General features: G+C 45.5%; 1 protein-coding gene across 1 annotated transcript in view; it reads right to left on the bottom strand.

The window, feature by feature from the left end:
* Positions 1-800: 800 nt before the first annotated feature.
* PXT1 (peroxisomal testis enriched protein 1) overlaps positions 801-19,293 on the bottom strand; it is a 49,083-nt gene continuing 30,590 nt past the window's right edge. The window contains 2 exon segments of the mRNA XM_047735274.1: positions 801-1,276; positions 10,821-10,951. Of these exon segments, the coding sequence (XP_047591230.1) occupies positions 1,250-1,276; positions 10,821-10,951 (158 nt within the window). The 3' untranslated portion in view covers positions 801-1,249.

Here is a 19,293-nt window from a genome sequence, read left to right as displayed (position 1 = left end):
TTCATGTTCTACACAATCAGCTTTAGGGACTCACAGATGCATGTGACATGAAAGCGTACTGTAAGAAATTTTGTTACCGAACTTTTGCCTTGCAAGAGTTAGTTTAGGGTCACCACCTCTCACCTGTGCTGTCATTTCCAGTCTGGCCAATGCCCAGTCACACTGACATGTGTAGCCACACAAGGGCACAGCTGTGACATCCTCCTGGAGCACCCCTGGTCCCCTTGTCCCCTGGTCTGGCCAATCCTGCATACCCCCAGTCCTCCAGAGGATCCCTCATCACATCACAGCTGTGATCACCCTCCTGGAGCATTCCCGTCTCCCACCCCCAAGGTTGTCCAATCCTGTACACCCCCAGTCCTCCTGAGTGTCCCCTGTTGTGGCACTTGTCACACAAGGCTGCCACTTGTCTCTCAGTCTGTCCTTTCTGCTTGGAGTAGATCTCTCTTACAGATGCCTGGCTCGGTGACAGGTGGATGAATGGTTTTGGGATCTTTTGTCCTGGAACAGAAGGTGTCCTTCAAATCCCTCATGGGCAGGGGAGTCTCTGCCCCTCTGTGTGCCCCCAGCCTCAGTGGAACCTAGTGTCCAGGACAAGGGACTTGGGAGTCCTCGCAGATGAATTTTGTTCTATGAAGGTGGCTTCCTTCTGAGATCACTATGCAACCACATTGTGTGGCCATTCCTGGGGGACAGAAAGCACGCTACTGTATTGTATGCTCACCCTCACAAGTTCACACTTACACCTCCGTTTCTGAACATCACTACCATGGAAATGACAGTGAATTTCCATTGGACTGCAGACTTGTAGACGGGGCATTCAAGGTGTCAGTAGAGGAGGATGGAGATGGTGCTATGGCTAAAAGGATGGAAGTCCTTGCCTCTGGAGGTGAAAAAATTAGATTTGCCCCAGAGGCGCTACATTCTACTCAAATAAGGGACATGATCCTACGATCTTTGAGACCAGGGATTGACAAAGACTTTTCTATAATGTCTTCTGTAAAGATTTTCTGTTAGGTGTTGCAGTCCACATGGTGTCTCTGACAATGACTGCACTCTTGCACTGTGGCTTGAAAGCAGCCACAGACCATCTATAACTAATGTTCTAGCCACACCTGATTACGAGAATATAGGGGGAGGTCCAACTGGCCCACAGGTGGTAGTTTCCCACACCCCAGATCTGCAAAGTGTTGGATGATAGTGGAGAGGGCTCTTCCTTTCCAGTGGCAGAGTGGGAAGACACTGTGATCTATCCTGCCTGAACCCGGCCCCTGTACTTGAATGAAAAGAAAGATGATAGTGAGATTGGCCAAAAGTTAAGGCCTCAGGAATCCCCCCCCCATTACTCTGACAGCCTCGAGTTTCCCCCACCATGTTTGTCTGTGGTGGAATTCAACATAGGTATTGTTTAGCTGAGTCAGTCCCCACTGCCTTGTGGTTATATCTTTCAGGTTATATACCACACTGAATCTTGTTCAGACCAAGACCATGAGCACATTTAGGGTTCTCCTGAGTTAGAAGAGGATCCAGCATTTGTGGGCTTCAGGACGAATCTGAATGAGCCCTCAGCAATGTTATTGTTGTGCCCGAGTTTTCACGTCTGAGAGACCACCAAGGAGCCAAGCACCGATGCAATCACATGAGGGTTTATTTGACAAGCTTAAGCTTGGGCCCAAGTATACACGACACAGTGGAGTAGGGACTTGGACCCCGAACCAGATTACAGTCAGAGTTTTTAAAGGCAGAGTAGGGGTGGACTCGGCAGTGGGTGAGGACAAAGGGAGTTATGGATGATGTAAGTCTCTAAGGAATTTTGGAAGCAAGGTCTCCAGGACCTTGAGGGGCTAGCTGTTGTCTGAGGAAAAGGTTATTCATTACCAATAATAAAAATCTTCCTGTGAGACCCTTTAGATGTATATCAGTGGGTCATATACTTGGGAATGATTCTCAACACTATCTTGGAGGTTTAGAGATAAAGTTTCCTAAAGGAATTGTTAAAGTAGACTTACAGGATTCTGGTCGTACCTGTCGGGGTAGGGGTTCGGTCAGGCTAGGATTGTCCTTAGCAAAATCTCAGCGTGAGGGCAGTTAAGTCCCCAGGGTAGAGCCACTCTGTCTGTTTCAAGGGCTTGTCAATAGGTGAGGAATTTTAATGATTTTCTTCTCCCTCTGTTTCCCACATCAGCTAAACTTGAGGTGGGATGGCCTTAATTTTCTCGGCCTCCACAGTTATGGGGCACCTGGCTTCCTGGGCCCTCTGTGGCACTGGCACGGGCCTGTCCTAGGCCACAAAAAACATAGCTTTTTCCATCTTCTCTACCCTCTGTCAGCATCTGTGTTTCCTACCAACTGTGTCTTTGCAGACAAACTCTGAGATGGCCTATGGCTTGGGACTCTACTGACATCTCAGAGTCTCATTATAACCACTGCCAGAGGTTTCTGTGGCCCTGACCTGACCTTTGTTCCCAGAATATGCTTCTTGAAGAGTCCCGTGAGAGCCTGGGAGTCCAGGAAAGATCTGTGGGTACAGAGGCAGGATCACCAAGGGGGTTAATGGAGGGCATGAGGTTCCGGGTTTGTGGTCAGGGGAGCTGCCAATGTTGGCAGTGACCTCAGTGGAGCATGCAGTTTCTCCTGTTCTGAGGGTTCTGTGCAGCTCCAAAGGGCACGGTTTCCTCCTGGGGGGCAGGAGGACTCCTGGGGTGTGACTCAGAGGTCCCCAATCTGGGGGGCTTCAGGGCCAGGACTGGGGACAGAAGCCTGAGAACCCAACCCAGGGTTGGGTTTCAGGCCAAGGGGCATGGAGGCCTCACCTGCCGGTAGGTCTCCCAGGGGGTATGAGGAGAGGGAGGTTGGGTAGGCGTTCGGAGGAGATCTGGGCCACACATGGGCCACACTGGATGCAAGCCTCTCAGACAGGCTTCCGTCCATGACCAAGCAGGACCCTGGGTCAGGCCTAGGTGGCTCCCACGAAGGCCCCCGCTGCTGGGAGCGAGTTCGACCGGGGATTCCAGCCAATTCTCATGAGCTTTCGGCCCAAATCAACATTGATTTGGGCCAAAAGCTCATGAGAATTGGCTGGCATTGGGCGGTGATTCTGGCCGGGCACCCACCCAGTGTTGGGAGCGCTTTCTCGCTAGGTGCATGTTGTGGCCATGTGGTCCATGAGATGGGCCCACGTGGCTCCCCTGAGGGCCCCCATGGAGGCAAGCTCCCTGGGGTCTGTGATGTGGGAGGGCGTGAGCCTGAGCATCACGTGGTTCGAAGGGGTCGCCATAGGTCAGGGTGGCCTGAGGGGGACATGCAGGTTTCTCCAGGTATGAGGGTTTCGCGCAGCTCCCAATGGCACGGTTGCCTTCTGTGTGGCAGGCGGAGTTCTGTGGTATGGCTCAGGGGTCCCCAATCTGGAGGGCTTGGGGGATAGGCCCCTGGGAACGGAAGCCTGAAAACCCAACTTAGGGTTCAGGTTAGGGCCTAGTGGCATGTCAGGCCCAATCTGCCAGTGCTGAGACTGGCACCCCAGAGGGCTGAGCAGAGGGAAGTTTTGGCCATGTGTGCACCTGGCTTTTAGAGCACTTTCTCACATGGTTCGGGCCACGACCACTCAGGACCTGGGGCCAGGCCCTGTCGGGTCCCCTGAAGGTCCATGTAGCTGGAAAGGAGTTTTCTGGGGGTTTCTGGCCAATTCTCATAAGCTTTCTGTCCAAGTCGATATCAATTTGGGCAGAAAGCTCATGAGAATTGGCCAGCATCATGCAGCAATTCAGGCCACACTCGTGCCCGCTGTTGAGAGCGCTTTCTGGCTACGTATGTGTTGCCACCATCTGGGAACTTGGGCTGGGGACACCCAGTTTCATGGGAGCTGAAGTCAGAAGGAGATTCTTTGGGGATTCTCCTGGATAGAGGCATGCTGGTGGTTTCAAGGGGCTTGGCGTCAGCAACCCTGGGGTGAGTTTCATGCCTGATGCTGGGTGAGTCAGGTTATCCCACAGGTTTTCCGTTTCCTCCTTAGGAAATTGCTGGCAGATGATATTCTGCTTAAAGCAGAACCCACCTGCACTGTCAGTGGGCATGCGGGCTGTTGCAGCCACTCTGGAAAAAAGTATGGTGGTTCCTCCAAGAGCTAAAAACTGAACTCTAGGATCCAGCAGTTGCACTCCTAGGTATTTACCCGAAGTACACAAAAATGCACATTTAATGGGGTACAAGCATCATGATGTTTATAGCAGCATTATCAACAGTAGCGAAACTATGGAGGGAGTCCCAATGTCCATTCACTGAGGAATGGAGAAAGAAGATGTGGGTGATCTATATCTATATCTATATCTATATCTATATCTATATCTATATATCATCTATACACAATGGAATAGGACCCAGTTTCAAAAAGAATGAAATCTTACCATCTGCAAGGATGTGGGTGGATCTGGAGTGGATTAAGCTAAGCAAAATCAGTAGGACAAGACCAATACCCTATGACTTGACTCCTATGGAATTTTCAGAAAGAAAACAGATAAATATAGTGAAGGGAGAAAGATAGGCCAATGAGGAACAGACTCCACCTTAGAGCACAAACCGAGGATTGCTAGAGACAAGGGTGTGGGGGAAGGTTTCAATGGGTGATGGCTATTAGGGAGGGCAATTGCTGTGATGAGCTCTGGGTGTTCTATGCAAGTGAGAAATAGCGAAATCCTATCCCTGAAGCAAAGGATTTACCACTGCACAGAAACAAGTTGGAATTGAAGTCAATGAAGAAAAGAAGACCATGTTCTGCTTCATGAAGAGTGAGGTAAAAATGGAGTGATTTTCACTCTCCTATTCTGTAGACGATCATTTTCAAATACACTGTGGTAGGATACGCTAGTTTATTTTTGCATAAGGAATCCTCAGAAAGCTGCCATGGGGGGCACCTGGGTGGCTCAGTGGGTTAAAGCCTCTGCCTTCAGCTTAGGTCATGATCTCAGGGTCCTGGGATCGAGCCCCACATCAGGCTTTCTGCTCAGCAGGAAGCCTGACTCCACCACTCTCTCTCTGCCTGCCTCTCTGCCTCTCTGCCTACTTGTGATCTCTGTCTGTCAAATAAATAAATAAAATCTTTAAAAAAAAAAAAAGCTGCCATGGAAGATACAGATCTCAGAGCATGTACATGGTCCATTGATACATTCCTTAACAGTCTGCCCAGGTACACAGGTAGGTGGAGAGAAATGTGACAGAAGAGGAAAGGAGGTGTTAAGCATTCAGGAGGTAGCCTTCTCCCTTTCTCATGAAAGACTTGGGCCAGTGTAATTTTGGAAGAAGGAGGGAGATCCCAGAGCTCTGCGGCAGAGGGAGTTCCAAGTCTGCCTTGAGCTGACAGGGGTCCCTGAGGTGAGCTAAGCTAAGGCATGATCTGCCAGTGCTGGGGCCGGTTCCCTGGGCTGCTGAGTTGAGGGCAGGGTCAGGAGGTATGTCAGGCTGTGGGTTTGTAGCCAGGGAGCTACAGAAGGTGGGGGTGTAGGTTTCAGGGGGACATACAGGTTTCTCCAGCTCTGAAGAGTTCTGCACAGCTCCAAACGGCACAGCTTCCATCTGGGTGGAAAGCGGACTCCTGGGGTGGGGCTCCTGGGTCCCAAATCTGGAGGGCTTGGGGGAAAGGCCCCTGGAAATGGAAGACTGAAAACCCAACCTAGGGTTCAGGATAGGGCCTAGTGTCACGGCAGGCCCGATCTGCCAGTGCTGAAAATGAAACCCCAGGGGGCTGAGCAGAGGGAGGGTTTGGCCACTCCTGCCCCTGGCTTTAGAATGCTTTCTCACAGGGTTTGAGCCCCAACCACTCAACCACTCAGGACCTCTGGCCAGCTCAGGTGGCTCCCCTGAAGGCCCCCACAGCCAGAAGTGACTTCCGCCAGGGGTTTCCAGCCAAATCTCATGAGCATTCTGCCCAAATCGATATCGATTTGGGTAGAAAGCTCCTGAGAATTGGGCATCGTTGGGCGGCGATTGGGGCCGCGCCACGCCGAGCTAAGAGCACTTTCTTGCTAGGCACATGTTGCAGCTGTGCAAGACCATGAGCCGGCTCCTGGAGCCACCCCCCCCCCCAGGCAAGCTCCCCAGGGTGCAGAGGTGAGTTAGGGTGTGAGCGTGAGCCTCAGTCTCTAGCTTTTTTTTGGCAGAAGGGGGCTCCGAAGGTGAGGTGGCCTGAGGTGGGCATGCAGGTTTCTCCCACTCTGAGTGTTTCCTGCAGCTGCCTAAGGTATGGTTTCCTCCTGGGTGGCAGGCGGTGCCCTGCCATATGGCTCAGGGATCCCCAATCTGGAGGGCTTGAGGGCCAGGACTCTGGGGACGGAAGCCTGAGAACCCAAGTCTGGGTTAGGGTTTGGGCCTAGGGGCATGGCAGGCCCCAGCTGCTGATGCTGAGGCAGGCTCCTGGGAGCACTGAGTAGAGGGCGGGTTTGGCCACCATTCAGAGGCGACTGGGGCTGCACGTGCACCTGCCCTTTAGAACGCTTTGTCGGGGGACACCCTGCAGGCCCTGGGCTGAGCCCAGGCAGCTCCCAGGAAGCCAGTTCACTGGGGCTTTCTGGCCAATTCTCACGAGCTTTCTGCCAAATCGACATAGATTGGAGAGTCAATGTGACCACTTGATTAAACAGCCTACAAAAGGTAAATAAGTGATGAGTATATATTAAATATACCATTCCAGATTTGAAATTCTATTAAAGTTGCTTCATTTAAGTCTTCAAGCAGCAGAGTAAAGTCTTGAACATTCTAGAGCCAAACTTCGGAGGAATTTTTTTAAAATTATTTTTTAAATGTACTGTGCTCTATTTATAGGTGTTCTTGTCCAGGACAAGATATTTTTAAAAGTCTAGGGCAAAGCCAGCTTGGTAATATGCTTCAGGGAAAGCTAGGGCAGGGATAAGGATAGACATGTAGATCAATGGAATAGAATGGAGAGTCCCGAAATAAACCCTCGCATTTAAGCTCAATTGATTTTTGACAAGAATGTTTTTTTCAACAAATGGTGCTGGGACAACTGGGTTGACCATGTGCAAAAGAATGAAGATGAATTTTTAACTCATAACAATATACAAAAACTAACTTCAAATGGATCAAAGACCCAAATTGAAGAGCTAAAACTATAAATCTCTTAAAAGAACACATAGATGTAAATCTTCATGACTTTGGGTGAGGCAATGGTTTCTTAGCTATGACCCCAAAAGCAGTAGAAACAAAAGTAAAAATAGATAAATTGAACTTCATCAAAATTAAACACTTCTGTGCTTCAGAGAACACCATCCAAAAAGTGAAAATGGAAGAAAATGTGCAAAAAAGATCTGAAAAGGAACTTGCAAATAGAATGTATAAAGAACTCCTACAACTCAATAATAAAAAGACAGATAACCCAATTTTAAAATGGACGAAGGATGTGAATAGACATTTCTCCAAAGAGATACACAAAGGAGCAGTGAGAGGGCGCCTGGTGGCTCAGTGGATTGGGCCTCTGCCTTCAGCTCAGGTCATGGTCTCAGGGTCCTGGGATCAAGCCCCGCATCGGGCTCTCTGCTCGGCGGGGAGCCTGCTTCCCCCTCTCTCTGCTGCCTCTCTACCTACTTGTGATCTCTCTCTCTGTGTCAAATAAATAAATAAAATCTTTTTTTTTTTTTTTTTTAAAGAGTAGTGAAGACATAAGAAGATACACAACACTAACCATCAGGGAAGTGCCAGTCAAAACCACTATGAGACTCTGCACTCACCAGGCTGGCTGTAATAAAAAAGACAGTTAACAAATGTTGACAAGGACATAGAGAAACTGTCACCTCCCATTCTGCTGCTGGGCCACAATGTAAAATGGTACAACCACTGTGGAAAACCATCAGGAAGTTCCTCAAAAGTTAAATGTAAAGCTGCCCGGTGACTCAGCAACTTCCTGGATATCTCCAGGAAGAACTAAAAACATATGTCAACCCAAAAACTTCTACACAAATGTTCATGGCATCACTGTTCTTAACAGTCAAAAAGTTGAAACGACCAAAATATCTATCAACTGATGAATGGATAATACGTAAAATGGAATTACATTCAGCAATAAAAAGAAATGGAATAGGGCCCCTGGGTGGCTCAGTGGGTTGAGGGTCTGCCTTGGGTTCATGATCCCAGTGTCCTGGGATTGAGCCCCAAATCAGGCTCTCTGCTCAGGGAGTGCTTCTCCCTCTACCCTGTTCCTGATCTATCTCTCTCTCTCTCTCTCAAATAAATAAAATCTTGAAAGAAAGAAAGAAAGAAAGAAAGAAAGAAAGAAAGAAAGAAAGAAAGAAAGAAAGAAGAAAGAGGAAAAGAAGGAAGGAAAGAAGGAAAAAAGGAAGGAAGAAAGGAAGGAAGAAAAATGGAATAGGAGGTTATGTAGAGCAGTGCCTTCTTGACTGGGTTGAGGCAAATACAGAAAACAGGTGTTGTGGGATGCCTGGGTGGCTCAGGCAGTTAAGCCACTGCCTTCCACTCAGGTCATGATCCCAGGAACCTGGGATTGAGTCCCGCATCCGGCTCCTTGTCCAGCAGGGAGCCTTGCTTCTCTCTCTGCCTCTGCCTGCCACTCTGTGTGCTTGTGCTCGCTCTCTCTGACAAGTAAACAAATAAAATCTTAAAAAAGGAAAAAAGAAAACAGGTGTTGTGATTTGTCCTCCTCTGTTTTCTCCTATTCAGAGAAAAAAAATAGAGTACTCAGAGTTAGAGGATAAAGACACAGGAATGTTGAGCTAAGGACCTTCCTAGAATTCATAAAGTACAGTCATCAGAGAAAACTTTCCTAGAGAAAAGACTGGAGCCTGGAAGGAAAATGGTGACTATGAAGAGGATGTTGTGGTAAATGATCCATAGCAAAGAGGTGGTCAACTCCAATGATGAAAAGAGCAAAGCCAGAAAACAAATTAATTTTTTGGCTGAGATAACATTTAACAATCATCTTCTGTGGGTCAGGCTGGGTTCTAAGTGATTTACACGGATTATCTCATTTGATTTTCACAACAGCCTACTCTCTGCCCAGGGAGTCAGTCCCCATTCTAAATGTAAACCAGCACCTGGTACTCGCTACTTCCCTTCCCCGGAAGCTTCCCTTATGCATAGGGTAGAACGCAGACACCTGACCACTGTCTCTAAGACCGAGGCCAACTTCTGGAATTCAGCTCATTCCACTCCAGCCACTCTGGCCTCCTAGCGTTGCCTTAAAGTCTGTTGCTGTCACAAGGACTTTGCATTCCCTGTCTCCCAGCTTGGAACACTTTTCCCCAGGTGTTCCGATGGCTCACTCCCTGACTGCCACTCTCTGTTCAAATATTGCTTCCCTAAGGGAGGCCTTCCCCAAAGTCACTCTGCCTCACTCAGCATCTCCAATCCTTGAGCCTGCATCCCTGTCTGGCTAGTCATCGGCTTTACTGTGTCCCTCCTACATTATTAGTTCAATGAGAGCAGCCTCATCTTCCATCCTGCTCTCTGTTCTAGCTACCAACACCTGGAACTGAGTCTAGTAAGCACTAAATAAAATGTGTTTGAATGAAATTGGTCCATCAAATATTGTATTTGACTCTCTTTGTTTTCTCTTGGTTTCCTTCTTATTTTTAGTAGTGTGATATTTCTGGGAGCTTTCGTTCGTGTTTTGTCTGATGAGACAAACAGGGAATGTTTTCTCTGAAGGAAAGGCTGAATATGGTCTGCCTTTGGACCAGACCCTAAAAGAGGACATGGCACCCCCTGAAGTCAGTGTGATGGCAGCAGCAGTGACAAGCAAGAAATCATCACAGGACAGGTCCATCTGAGGAAAGAAGCTGGGCTCTGGGGATGCCTGGGTGGCTCAGTTGGTTAAGCGTCTGTCTGTCTTCAGCTCAGGTCATGATCCCGGGGTCCTGGATTTGAGCCCCCATTGGGCTCTCTGCTCAGCGGGGAGTCTGCTTCTCCCTCTCCCTGCTTGTGCGCTCTCTTGCTCGCTCTCTCTCTCTCTCTCAAATAAATAAATAAATAAATAAATAAATAAATAAATAAATAAAATAAAGTAAAAAAGAAGTTGGGCTGTGAGGGCCGCCACCTGCCGCCCCCCCCACCCTCCATGGAACCCACCTATCATTCTCTCTCCACTGCCAACGATAGGTTGGTCCCAGTGGACTTGAGCACCTCTAAGACATCAAACAGTAATCATTCTTCTTTCTTGTTTTCCCTTAGTATCTCTCATAATAACCAGGAGAAGCAAAGAAACCAGCAGGAGTAGGGCTTAGAGCATCACCTCTGGATAGTTCAGGGGGGAAAACCACCAGGAAGGCTGAGGTTTTTTCCTCCCTGACTGAGCATTAGATCCACCTGGGGAGCCTTTAAACTGCCTGCTGCCCAGGCCACACCTCAGGGTAACTCAGTCAGAATCCCTCAAGGTGGGGCGCAGGCAGCTATAGTGCTTACAACTCCGCAGGTGAATCTAATAGGCCCCCCAGTTTGAGGGTGGGGAGCAACGATTCTCACACTGTAATGTGCACACAGATCTCCCAGGGCATGCATAAAAACGTTGATTCTGATTCCAGCACTGGGGCTGGGGCCTGAGATTTTGCACATTTGACCAGTTGCCAAATGCCCCATCTGCTGTCTAGTTCTCTGCGGACCACAGTTTGAGTAGCAAGTGTGAGATCAAATACTGGCTTTGACTCAGGTTCACAACTTTCAGATCTAAGGTTTCGTGATCTGGACGTTATTAATCCATGTGTTCTGCTAATTCCTGGGCGTCTCAGCCACTTGATGGCCCTTGTTCTCTTTGCTCTTCCTGGCTACCTGACTGGCTGTTGCTGGGGAAACGGAAGAGCCACCTCTTGAACCATCCCACAATCAATGCTGTCCCCGATGTTTCTCAACTGCATGGCCAACTTGTGGATTATCTCCTCCTGGTGATGGTTCTGGCCACTGCTACTCTCCTTGGGCTGAAAAGGCAGATAGTGACCTACATGGGCAGAAGAGTTCAGAAGAGATTATTAACTATCTGTAAACCCCTCGCCCTAGTTATAAAAAACTGTCTTATAAAAACGAGAGGGATGAAATCTCATCATCAATGATTATAGAAAAGCAGAGTCTTATATTGGAATAGATTAGCTCTGTTCAATAAAAATATAATTCAAACTACATACTAATTTCAAATTTCCTAGTAGTAACATCTAGTATAACATAAGTAATATATTCTATTTAAGATGATATATCCAAAATATTATCATTAAATGTATAATCAATATAAGATTATTGCTGATATTGTTTTGCATTCTTTTTATTATACCTAAGTCTTTCAAATCCAACACAAATACCTACAGCACATCTCAATCCAGCCACTACCCTGCTTTCCAGGTGGAAAATCTTGATCTGTATTTAGTCTCATGCAATTTACAGTTTAAAACATGGATTCATGCATCCGAGTTGTTCCAAACATACTTGAAAGTTTTCCAACAATGAAATCAAGCATCATTAAAGATGCCAATCATCGTCTGACTTGCCCACACCCCCTTTCAATAGAATCTGCCATGTTGCCTAAGCAATCAAGCTCCTTCTTCCATGTCCTCACCCTGACCTCAGGCCCACAGCTGTTTGGATCAGAGATGGATACCTGACCCAAGAACCATGACTCACTTGCTGGCCAGGTAGTCATAACCCAGCCCCTAAAGAGAAGAGGGTCCCTTCCTCTCTGTTCAGTGTTCAGGAGACTAAGAAAAACATCGGCAGCAAGACCAGTAATGCTACAGGACTATGTTAGGCCTAGGGTAAGTCAAATCCATTTGTAAGCAAACATTATGAAAGGGAAGGAAACACTGAAAGGAGAGATGGAGAAAGCTGGTTGACAGAGAAGAACTAAGCCACCAGACACTTACTAGGAAAGCAAGATTAAAAAAAAAAAAAAAAGACTGGCCCCAGAATTCCCTGAGAACCTGAACCCACCAAGTTCAGTCCTGTTTCATAAACATCCTCACCAGCAACCACAGCTTTTTGGAGGTGACTAGAGTAGGTTTTTCTTCCCTGCAACCAAACGAATAATCATCAAATATCATATCAATTATCATTGTGTAGAGCTGTCAAATGTAGGAAAAACTGTGTAGGAAATTATGTTGGCTATACAGCTGCTTCAGGACAGACTCTGAAAGCAAAATTTAAAAATTAGGTCCCTGGGGCACCTGGTTGGCTCAGTCGGTGGAGCACATGACTCTTAATCTTAGGGTTGTGAGTTTGAGCCCCATGCTGGGTGTAGAGATCACTTAAAAACAAAATCTTTTAAAAATAATAAAATGAAAAAAAAATTAGGTTCCTGGTACTAGTGGCTTGTGTTTTGGTTCTGGTCATTTATCCATTCCTATTAAAATTTGAATGGAGGAGCACCTGGGGGGCTCAGTCAGTTAAGCACCTGCCTTTGGCTCAGGTCACCATCCCGGGGTCCTGGAATAGAGCCCGCATTGGGCTCCCTGCTCAGGAGCTTCTGCCCCTTCTGCCGTTCCCTCCGCTTCGCCCCTCCCCCCGCCCCCACCGCTTGTGCTTACATGCTCCCGTGCACACACTCTCTCTCTCTCAAATAAATAAAATATTTTTTTAAAAAGTTGAATGCAAAATGTCTTCAAGGCTCTGCTGTACTCAACCTGTTTAGTCAGGATCATCTGCTGACTAAAGAGAGACCAGTATCCCTGTCCTACAGATATTTACACAGCAAAATACCTATGCCACCATGTTATAAGAAATATTATAAGATTACAGGAAAGAAATTATTTTTTAAAGATTTTTTTTTTTTAAATTTACTTGACGGAGAGATAGAGCACAAGTAGGCAGAGCAGCAGGAGAGGGAGTGGGAGAAGCAGGCTTCCAGCTGAGCAAGGAGCCTGATGCGGGGCTCGATTCCAGAACCATGGGATCATGATCTGAGCTGAAGGCGGATGCTTAAATGACTGAGCCACCCAGGAAAGACTGGGTGACTCAGCCACCCTGAGGAAAGAAATTATTAAATCAAAGCTCTAAAATAACCATATATCAGAGAAGTAAGAGGTCTTGTGACAAGATGACCAAAATGAATTAAATAAACATAAAAGTAAAGCTGTATTTTCCAAGAATTGAATTTTTAATATCCAGTGGGAAAAAGTATCTTGCTCTGTGCTGAAAAGTTGTGTGAATGTATATACGTAGATATCCGCACAGTGTTCTGAAAATAAAATTCATAGTCTGAAAGGCCTCCTGAGAAATTTGGGACAATCATGTGGTTAATCTTTTGCAAGAATAATTCCTTCATAAAGCAAATAATAAGCCTCAATGTATTGGAACTTTAAAAAATATTGCTGTGGTGAGAATCTTACCTAGAAAACTTTGTCCCTTCAGCTGCACTTGGGAAAACTTTTAAGCAAACATACTTCTAAGGTTTTATAAATGTTTCTCTGCTGCTAGCTATACTGTGACTATTTTAATTTCTCCTATGGTGATCGTGCTTTCATAATCTTGATTTTGTTCACTAAAAATAGAGTTCTAGAGACTTCCGGCTCAAGCCTGGACATAAGCATCGGCCTCCCATTGGCAATCCCTCCCAAGACACCACCAAAATGAATGCATAAAATTAGAATAAAACCACAACAGTGAGAAGAATGGGAAATGGATCAACAGCAGATGAGAGATGTGTACGTGTTTCTGGAAGGCAGAAAGCAGATGAGACAAGATATGGACAAATGAGCCAGGCAGAGAAAGTGCCAAGACCTCACCACAGGAGCTCCTGAGGCCTGGAAGCCCATTTACTCCACTAAAACCCCAGGGCTGGGAGAAAGGAGACATGACCTTGACTGGAAGGCTGATGGGGATCAACTGTACCACATGGTACCCTTGACACCCCCAGGCCACTATACCCAGCACAAACTTCAGGCAAGAAAACCCAGGCCACTCTTCTCTAATGAAAGAGAACAAATCTTGTGGAGAAAGCTAAAGCTTCTTTACGAATGTTGGTGCCTCAAATTAAAGGTCTCCTTGTTGTAGCATTTGGAGGACCTGGGACCAGAAAGTGAGCTCCCTAACTCATGTCCCTAAAGTCCCCCTAACTCAGAGCCCTCCTATGCCCCAATTTGAGTCCCCACTCAATGGGGAGCCAATTAATCATAGTGGTAAAATTCTGAAGCCAGGTCACTTGGGTTCAAATGTAAAATCCACTATAGGTAACTACTATAGGTAACTTGTCCCGTGTAACCAGGGACAAGTTATTTAATCTCTCTGTGCCTCAGTTTCTCCAACTGTAAGAGGGGAATAGTAATGTATTATTTCATCAACCATAAGATTTTGTAATGTCTCCAAAATTAGAATGTGTTTTAAAACCTATGGCATGTCATATTGCAATGACATTTACCTTTTAGAAGTAAACAAAATGATGGTATATTTTACAATGGCATATTATTAAACCTAATGAAATAGCATAGTAAGTATCTCATAGAGAGTTTGGGAGATGACTGAATGAGTTCACAAGGAAGTGTCCGGAACATAGATAGACACTACATAAATGTTAGCTACTGCTACCTCCTTCATACTCACACAACAGCAGAAAAAACCCACACCAGCTACCCAGTCCATAATTTCTTTAAAATAAAGGATCACTAGGCAATTGAGAAGGACCACAGAATGCAAGAGAAATACCAGAAAAACAAAGAAAACTAATCCTGAAGAATACATGTAATTCAGGGAATGGAAGAGAATGTTTGCCAATTCTAATGTATATATTTTGAGAGATTTAAGAAAATATTACATTCAAGAAAAAAAAGAAACTGCTATGAAGAAAGAACAATCCTAGAACAAAATCTTTCCAATTTAAAAAATATGAATCGCCATGGGACGCCTGGGTGGCTCAGTTGGTTAAGCAGCTGCCTTCGGCTCAGGTCATGATTCCAGCGTCCTGGGATCGAGTCCCGCATCGGGCTCCTTGCTCAGCAGGAGCCTGCTTCTCCCTCTGCCTCTGCCTGCCATTCTGTCTGCCTGTGCTTGCTCTCTCTCCCTCTCTCTCTGACAAATAAATAAAATCTTAAAAAAAAAAAAAATGAATCGCCAAAATTCAAAAGACAATGGATGGCCTGAAAAATTAAGTCAAGGAAATCACTCGGGAAAAAAAATCAGGTGTAAAATATACAAGAGAAGAGATAGGTAATATAGAGGGTCAATATGGAAAGATGAGCATTTGATTTATGGGATGGCCAGAAAGAGAGAAACAGAGGAGGAAAATTTCAAAGCAAGCAGTGTTAAGAGAGCTTCCCAATGCTGAAGGACACCAAACATCAGATTAGAAAGTACCCCCCAACCCCGCACCCCGCACCCCGACACACACACACACACACACACACACAAGACCCTCCAAGTTCCCAACACAACAAATGGGGAAGTAAAAACCTCACCTCCAGAACATATTAAAATTTCAAAACACTAGGCATAAGAGACACTAAAAATCTCCAAAGAGAAACACAGGTTAGTTTCGCCACTGACTTCCCAACTACAATGCATACTAGAATATAAAGGAACCATTTTTGCCCCCCAAGAATTCTATAAAAGATTATTTTCAACCTAGAATTCCATGTCTAGCTGAACTCTCAGTCATACATGAGAGGCGAATGAAGACATTTGCAGATCTGCACAGGCTCAAGAATTTTTCTCCAATACAAAATTCCTTAGGAGGGAGTATTCCAATAACACAGAGTATGACTAAACCAAGAAAGAGAAAGAAGATTTAGCAGAAGGTGAATCCAACCCACATGAAGGAAAGTCCCAGGATGACAGTGGGATAATAGGCCCAGAGAGAGACTAGATGAGAGCCAGAGAACAGCTCTGGAAGGGCAGACCCTTGAGCAAGGGAGATTTAGTAGAATAACTGGTATGGACGAAAATCGGGGGAAACTCAAAGAAATGGAAACTATGAATCATGTGGGAGAAGAGAAGGAAAGGGAGTGAGAAAGTCCAGAAAACAATAAAAGGTCATACAGGAAGTTTATGGCCTGAATGTGAAGCAAATTTTAATGTGGTTTAAGTTGAAAATAAAGGAATCATTTTTTAGGTCCTTTCAACAGGATATTCCTCTGTGTTCCACTTCATGGTACTCTACCTGTATGACTGGACAAGGTTTCAAACAATTGCAGGTTTTGTCCCTTGTTTTATGACTGGGAGGTGATTACTCTGAGGGAAAAAGTCATTCTAGCACGTATGGATTTTATTGCTGATAGCCAGAACCCCTAATCCCAGAGCCTTGCATAACCTTTTACCTTTGGATACTGACACAACGGGTGGACAGAAATGAGTGTGAAGATTCTGAAGTCTTGGCCTCTCTTTATGCTGGACCATCTGCTTCCAGATTGGAAAACAGATACCTCCCCTTCACAGGGACAAACCACCTTTTCCAGAATGCAAGTCCTCATCTCAAACTCAGCGGGACCTTTTCTTTTAGCTGAGGAAGGGAACTTCTTTTAGGAGAGCTTGAAGCCATTAGCTTGTACTTTGAACATTTAAATCTGTGAAATGCAAAATCAACAGTCATTGCCTCATCTCACAGGACATCAAGCCAACATATTATAGTTAAATGTTCGATGGCTAAAAATTACCCGAGCTGAATAATAATTTCAAAACAGTTTGCCTCAATTTAGCGGGACTACTGGTCAATCTCAGAAAGGCTCAAAGTCTCTCACCAAGGACAAACTGCTCTTTTTAAAAAGAACTGCTGATATCACCGAGGATTGAAGTAAAGCAAATGAAAAATGGCCATGCAGGAAGGCTGAACAGAAGGAAGTTTGCATGACAGTGAAGTGTGAATTTGAAACACCAGACTAGATTTAGCATCAAGAAGTATAAACTACTCTTCCAAGGGGTGCCCATGATGGAAAGAGAACAGACAGTGGCAAGAGGAAGAGTTGTGTTGAAGGAATTTTCTAGGTTGAGAGTCTTGAGCAGGTTTTGTAGGTTGAGGGGAGGAATTAGTGCAGGAATAATGGCAACGGAACATAGAGCCGAGCAAATTGTTGAGGCCAAGTCCCAAAGGTTTGGGACAAAGGAGAATGAAATCACATGGAAAGATTAACTTTGAATCGAAGTTAGAGGGTGGCGCACCCTTCCTTTGAGATAGGATAGTTGGTAAGATGTGACGTGCAGGTACAGAAGTCTGGGGCAAGGGAGAAGGAAATTAGGTGTTTACCCCAATTACTTCAGTTTTGTACATGAAGCAGAAAACTACGCCATCTGCTGAGAAAGAGGGGGATCTTGAAGTGGCTGAAATCTGTCACTAAACAGAAATGGAAAAAAGAAGGCTGACCAGAGTTGCATGATAGGGGCTAAAGACAACCATCACCTCCAACCTCACCCCAAAAAAAAGAGAAAGGAAAAAATGTGTATATATCCTTGATGGGCATTCTCTTTCCAGCTGGTAGGTGTCCTAAACTTGAACCTAAAGAAAAGACATTTTTATCCTATCTTCCCATAGGGGAAGCTTCAAGGCTTGGCCCAGTTACTTTCTAATTTCCTATTCTTAGGCAAGATACTTAGCTTCTCTGGGCCTCAGTTTCCTCATTTGTTAAAAAGGACTCTAAGATTATTATGAATATTAAAAACTGATGTTCAGGGGCGCCTGGGTGGCTCAGTGGGTTAAGCCTCTGCCTTCAGCTCAGGTCATGATCCCAGGGTCCTGGGATCGAGCCCCGCATCGGGCTCTCTGCTCCACAGGAAGCCTGCCTCCACCTCTCTCTCTGCCTATCTCTCTGCCTACTTGTGATCTCTGTCTGTCAAATAAAGAAATAAAATCTTAAAAAAAAAACTGATGTTCATAAAGTGCCAGGTATATAGTAAGCTTTATATTATATATCTTAGCTACTACCACTGGACTTGGTATTAGATGATATTTACATAGGTATAAAAATGTAAACCAAGGTTACTGGTTTCTAACTTTTGGACTCAGCTGATGGACAAAGTATGGAAGAGTTGTTGTGGCTGGAGGCCAGAATATAAATGTTAATGACTCCAGCTATATCAAAATAAAAAAAAGTGTAAGGGACAAAGAGCAGGGTATGGAAGGCCAAGTGAACAGAGGACAGGGAAGTTAATATCTGCATCTTACAAAATGGGGAGTCATATGACAGTGCTAAAAATACATGAAATAAGAAAGAGGATTTTAAATTACTGAAGTTTCCAAAGACAACAAATGGAAGTTTTACAATAATTTAACTGTCAACCATGAGAAGAGAGGGTATAGTATGAGCTAAACCCCATCTGTCATGTTAAAGAATCAATGGGGGGAGAAAAGAATCAATGGATGGCACCAATTTGATAAACCAAGAGATAGAAGAATAAACACACATTATTAGAACAGTAGTTCTCAACTCTGGCTGCACATGAAGATAACTTGGAGACTTAAAAAAAATTTTTTTTTCTTGGTCTGGGAATAAAACTACAGATTGGTGGTTTTTTTAAAGCTCCCCAGGTGATCCTAGCCTACAGCACTGAGACTCACTAATCGACACAATTGGAAAACAGAGCCAGTTAAAGCTTCCTTCCTGGAAATGGGACAGTGGGGCAGGGGGTGGATGTGAAAGGAGAGACTGGATACTAACCTAGCCTTCCTTCACTCATTCATTCATTCATTCATTCAATAAATATTATAGGGGGCACGTGGGTAACTCAGTGGGTTAAGGGCCTCTGCCTTTGGCTCAGGTCATGATCTCAGGGTCCTGGGATCAAGCCCCACATCAGGCTCTCTGCCTGGCAGGAAGCCTACTTCCTCCTCTCTCTCTGCCTGCCTTTCTGCCTACTTGTGATCTCTGTCAAATAAATAAATTAAATAAATAAATAAATAAATATTATAGAAGGCCTTCTATGTACCAGACACTGCTTCAGGCCCTTTTTACCACAACCTCTCTAATACTAGTTGATTTGTTCTCATGGACATGAGTGCTTAGAAAAAATATTTTAATGCAATGAAAACACAACATCCTTACCTGAACCCACTCGTTGACATACTCTGGGCAGCCAGTGAGACCCACTTCTGCCTGACTACAAGGAGCATCACCTATGCAGGGTGACACAGTTAGAAAACAAAATCTTTCACAAGGGGACAGCCAGGCTGTGAGAGGACTGGGAAATACAACGGGAAGAGTGTCCAAGGGCACGGGAGATTACCCACCCCACTTCACAGGCCCCCTGTCCTACCGCCAGAAGCCACTGAGCCATGGCTGCCTGGCTGGGTTCAAAAGTAAAGAGCTCTGAGGGCACCTGGGTGGCTCAGTCTGTTGAGCCTCCAACTCTTGATTGCAGCTCAGGTCATGATCTCAG

Source organism: Lutra lutra, chromosome 6, assembly GCF_902655055.1.
Source record: "Lutra lutra chromosome 6, mLutLut1.2, whole genome shotgun sequence".
Taxonomy (NCBI): Eukaryota; Metazoa; Chordata; class Mammalia; order Carnivora; family Mustelidae; genus Lutra; species Lutra lutra.
The sequence above is the reverse complement of the archived record's forward strand: the minus strand, read 5'-3'. Positions and strand labels throughout refer to the sequence as shown.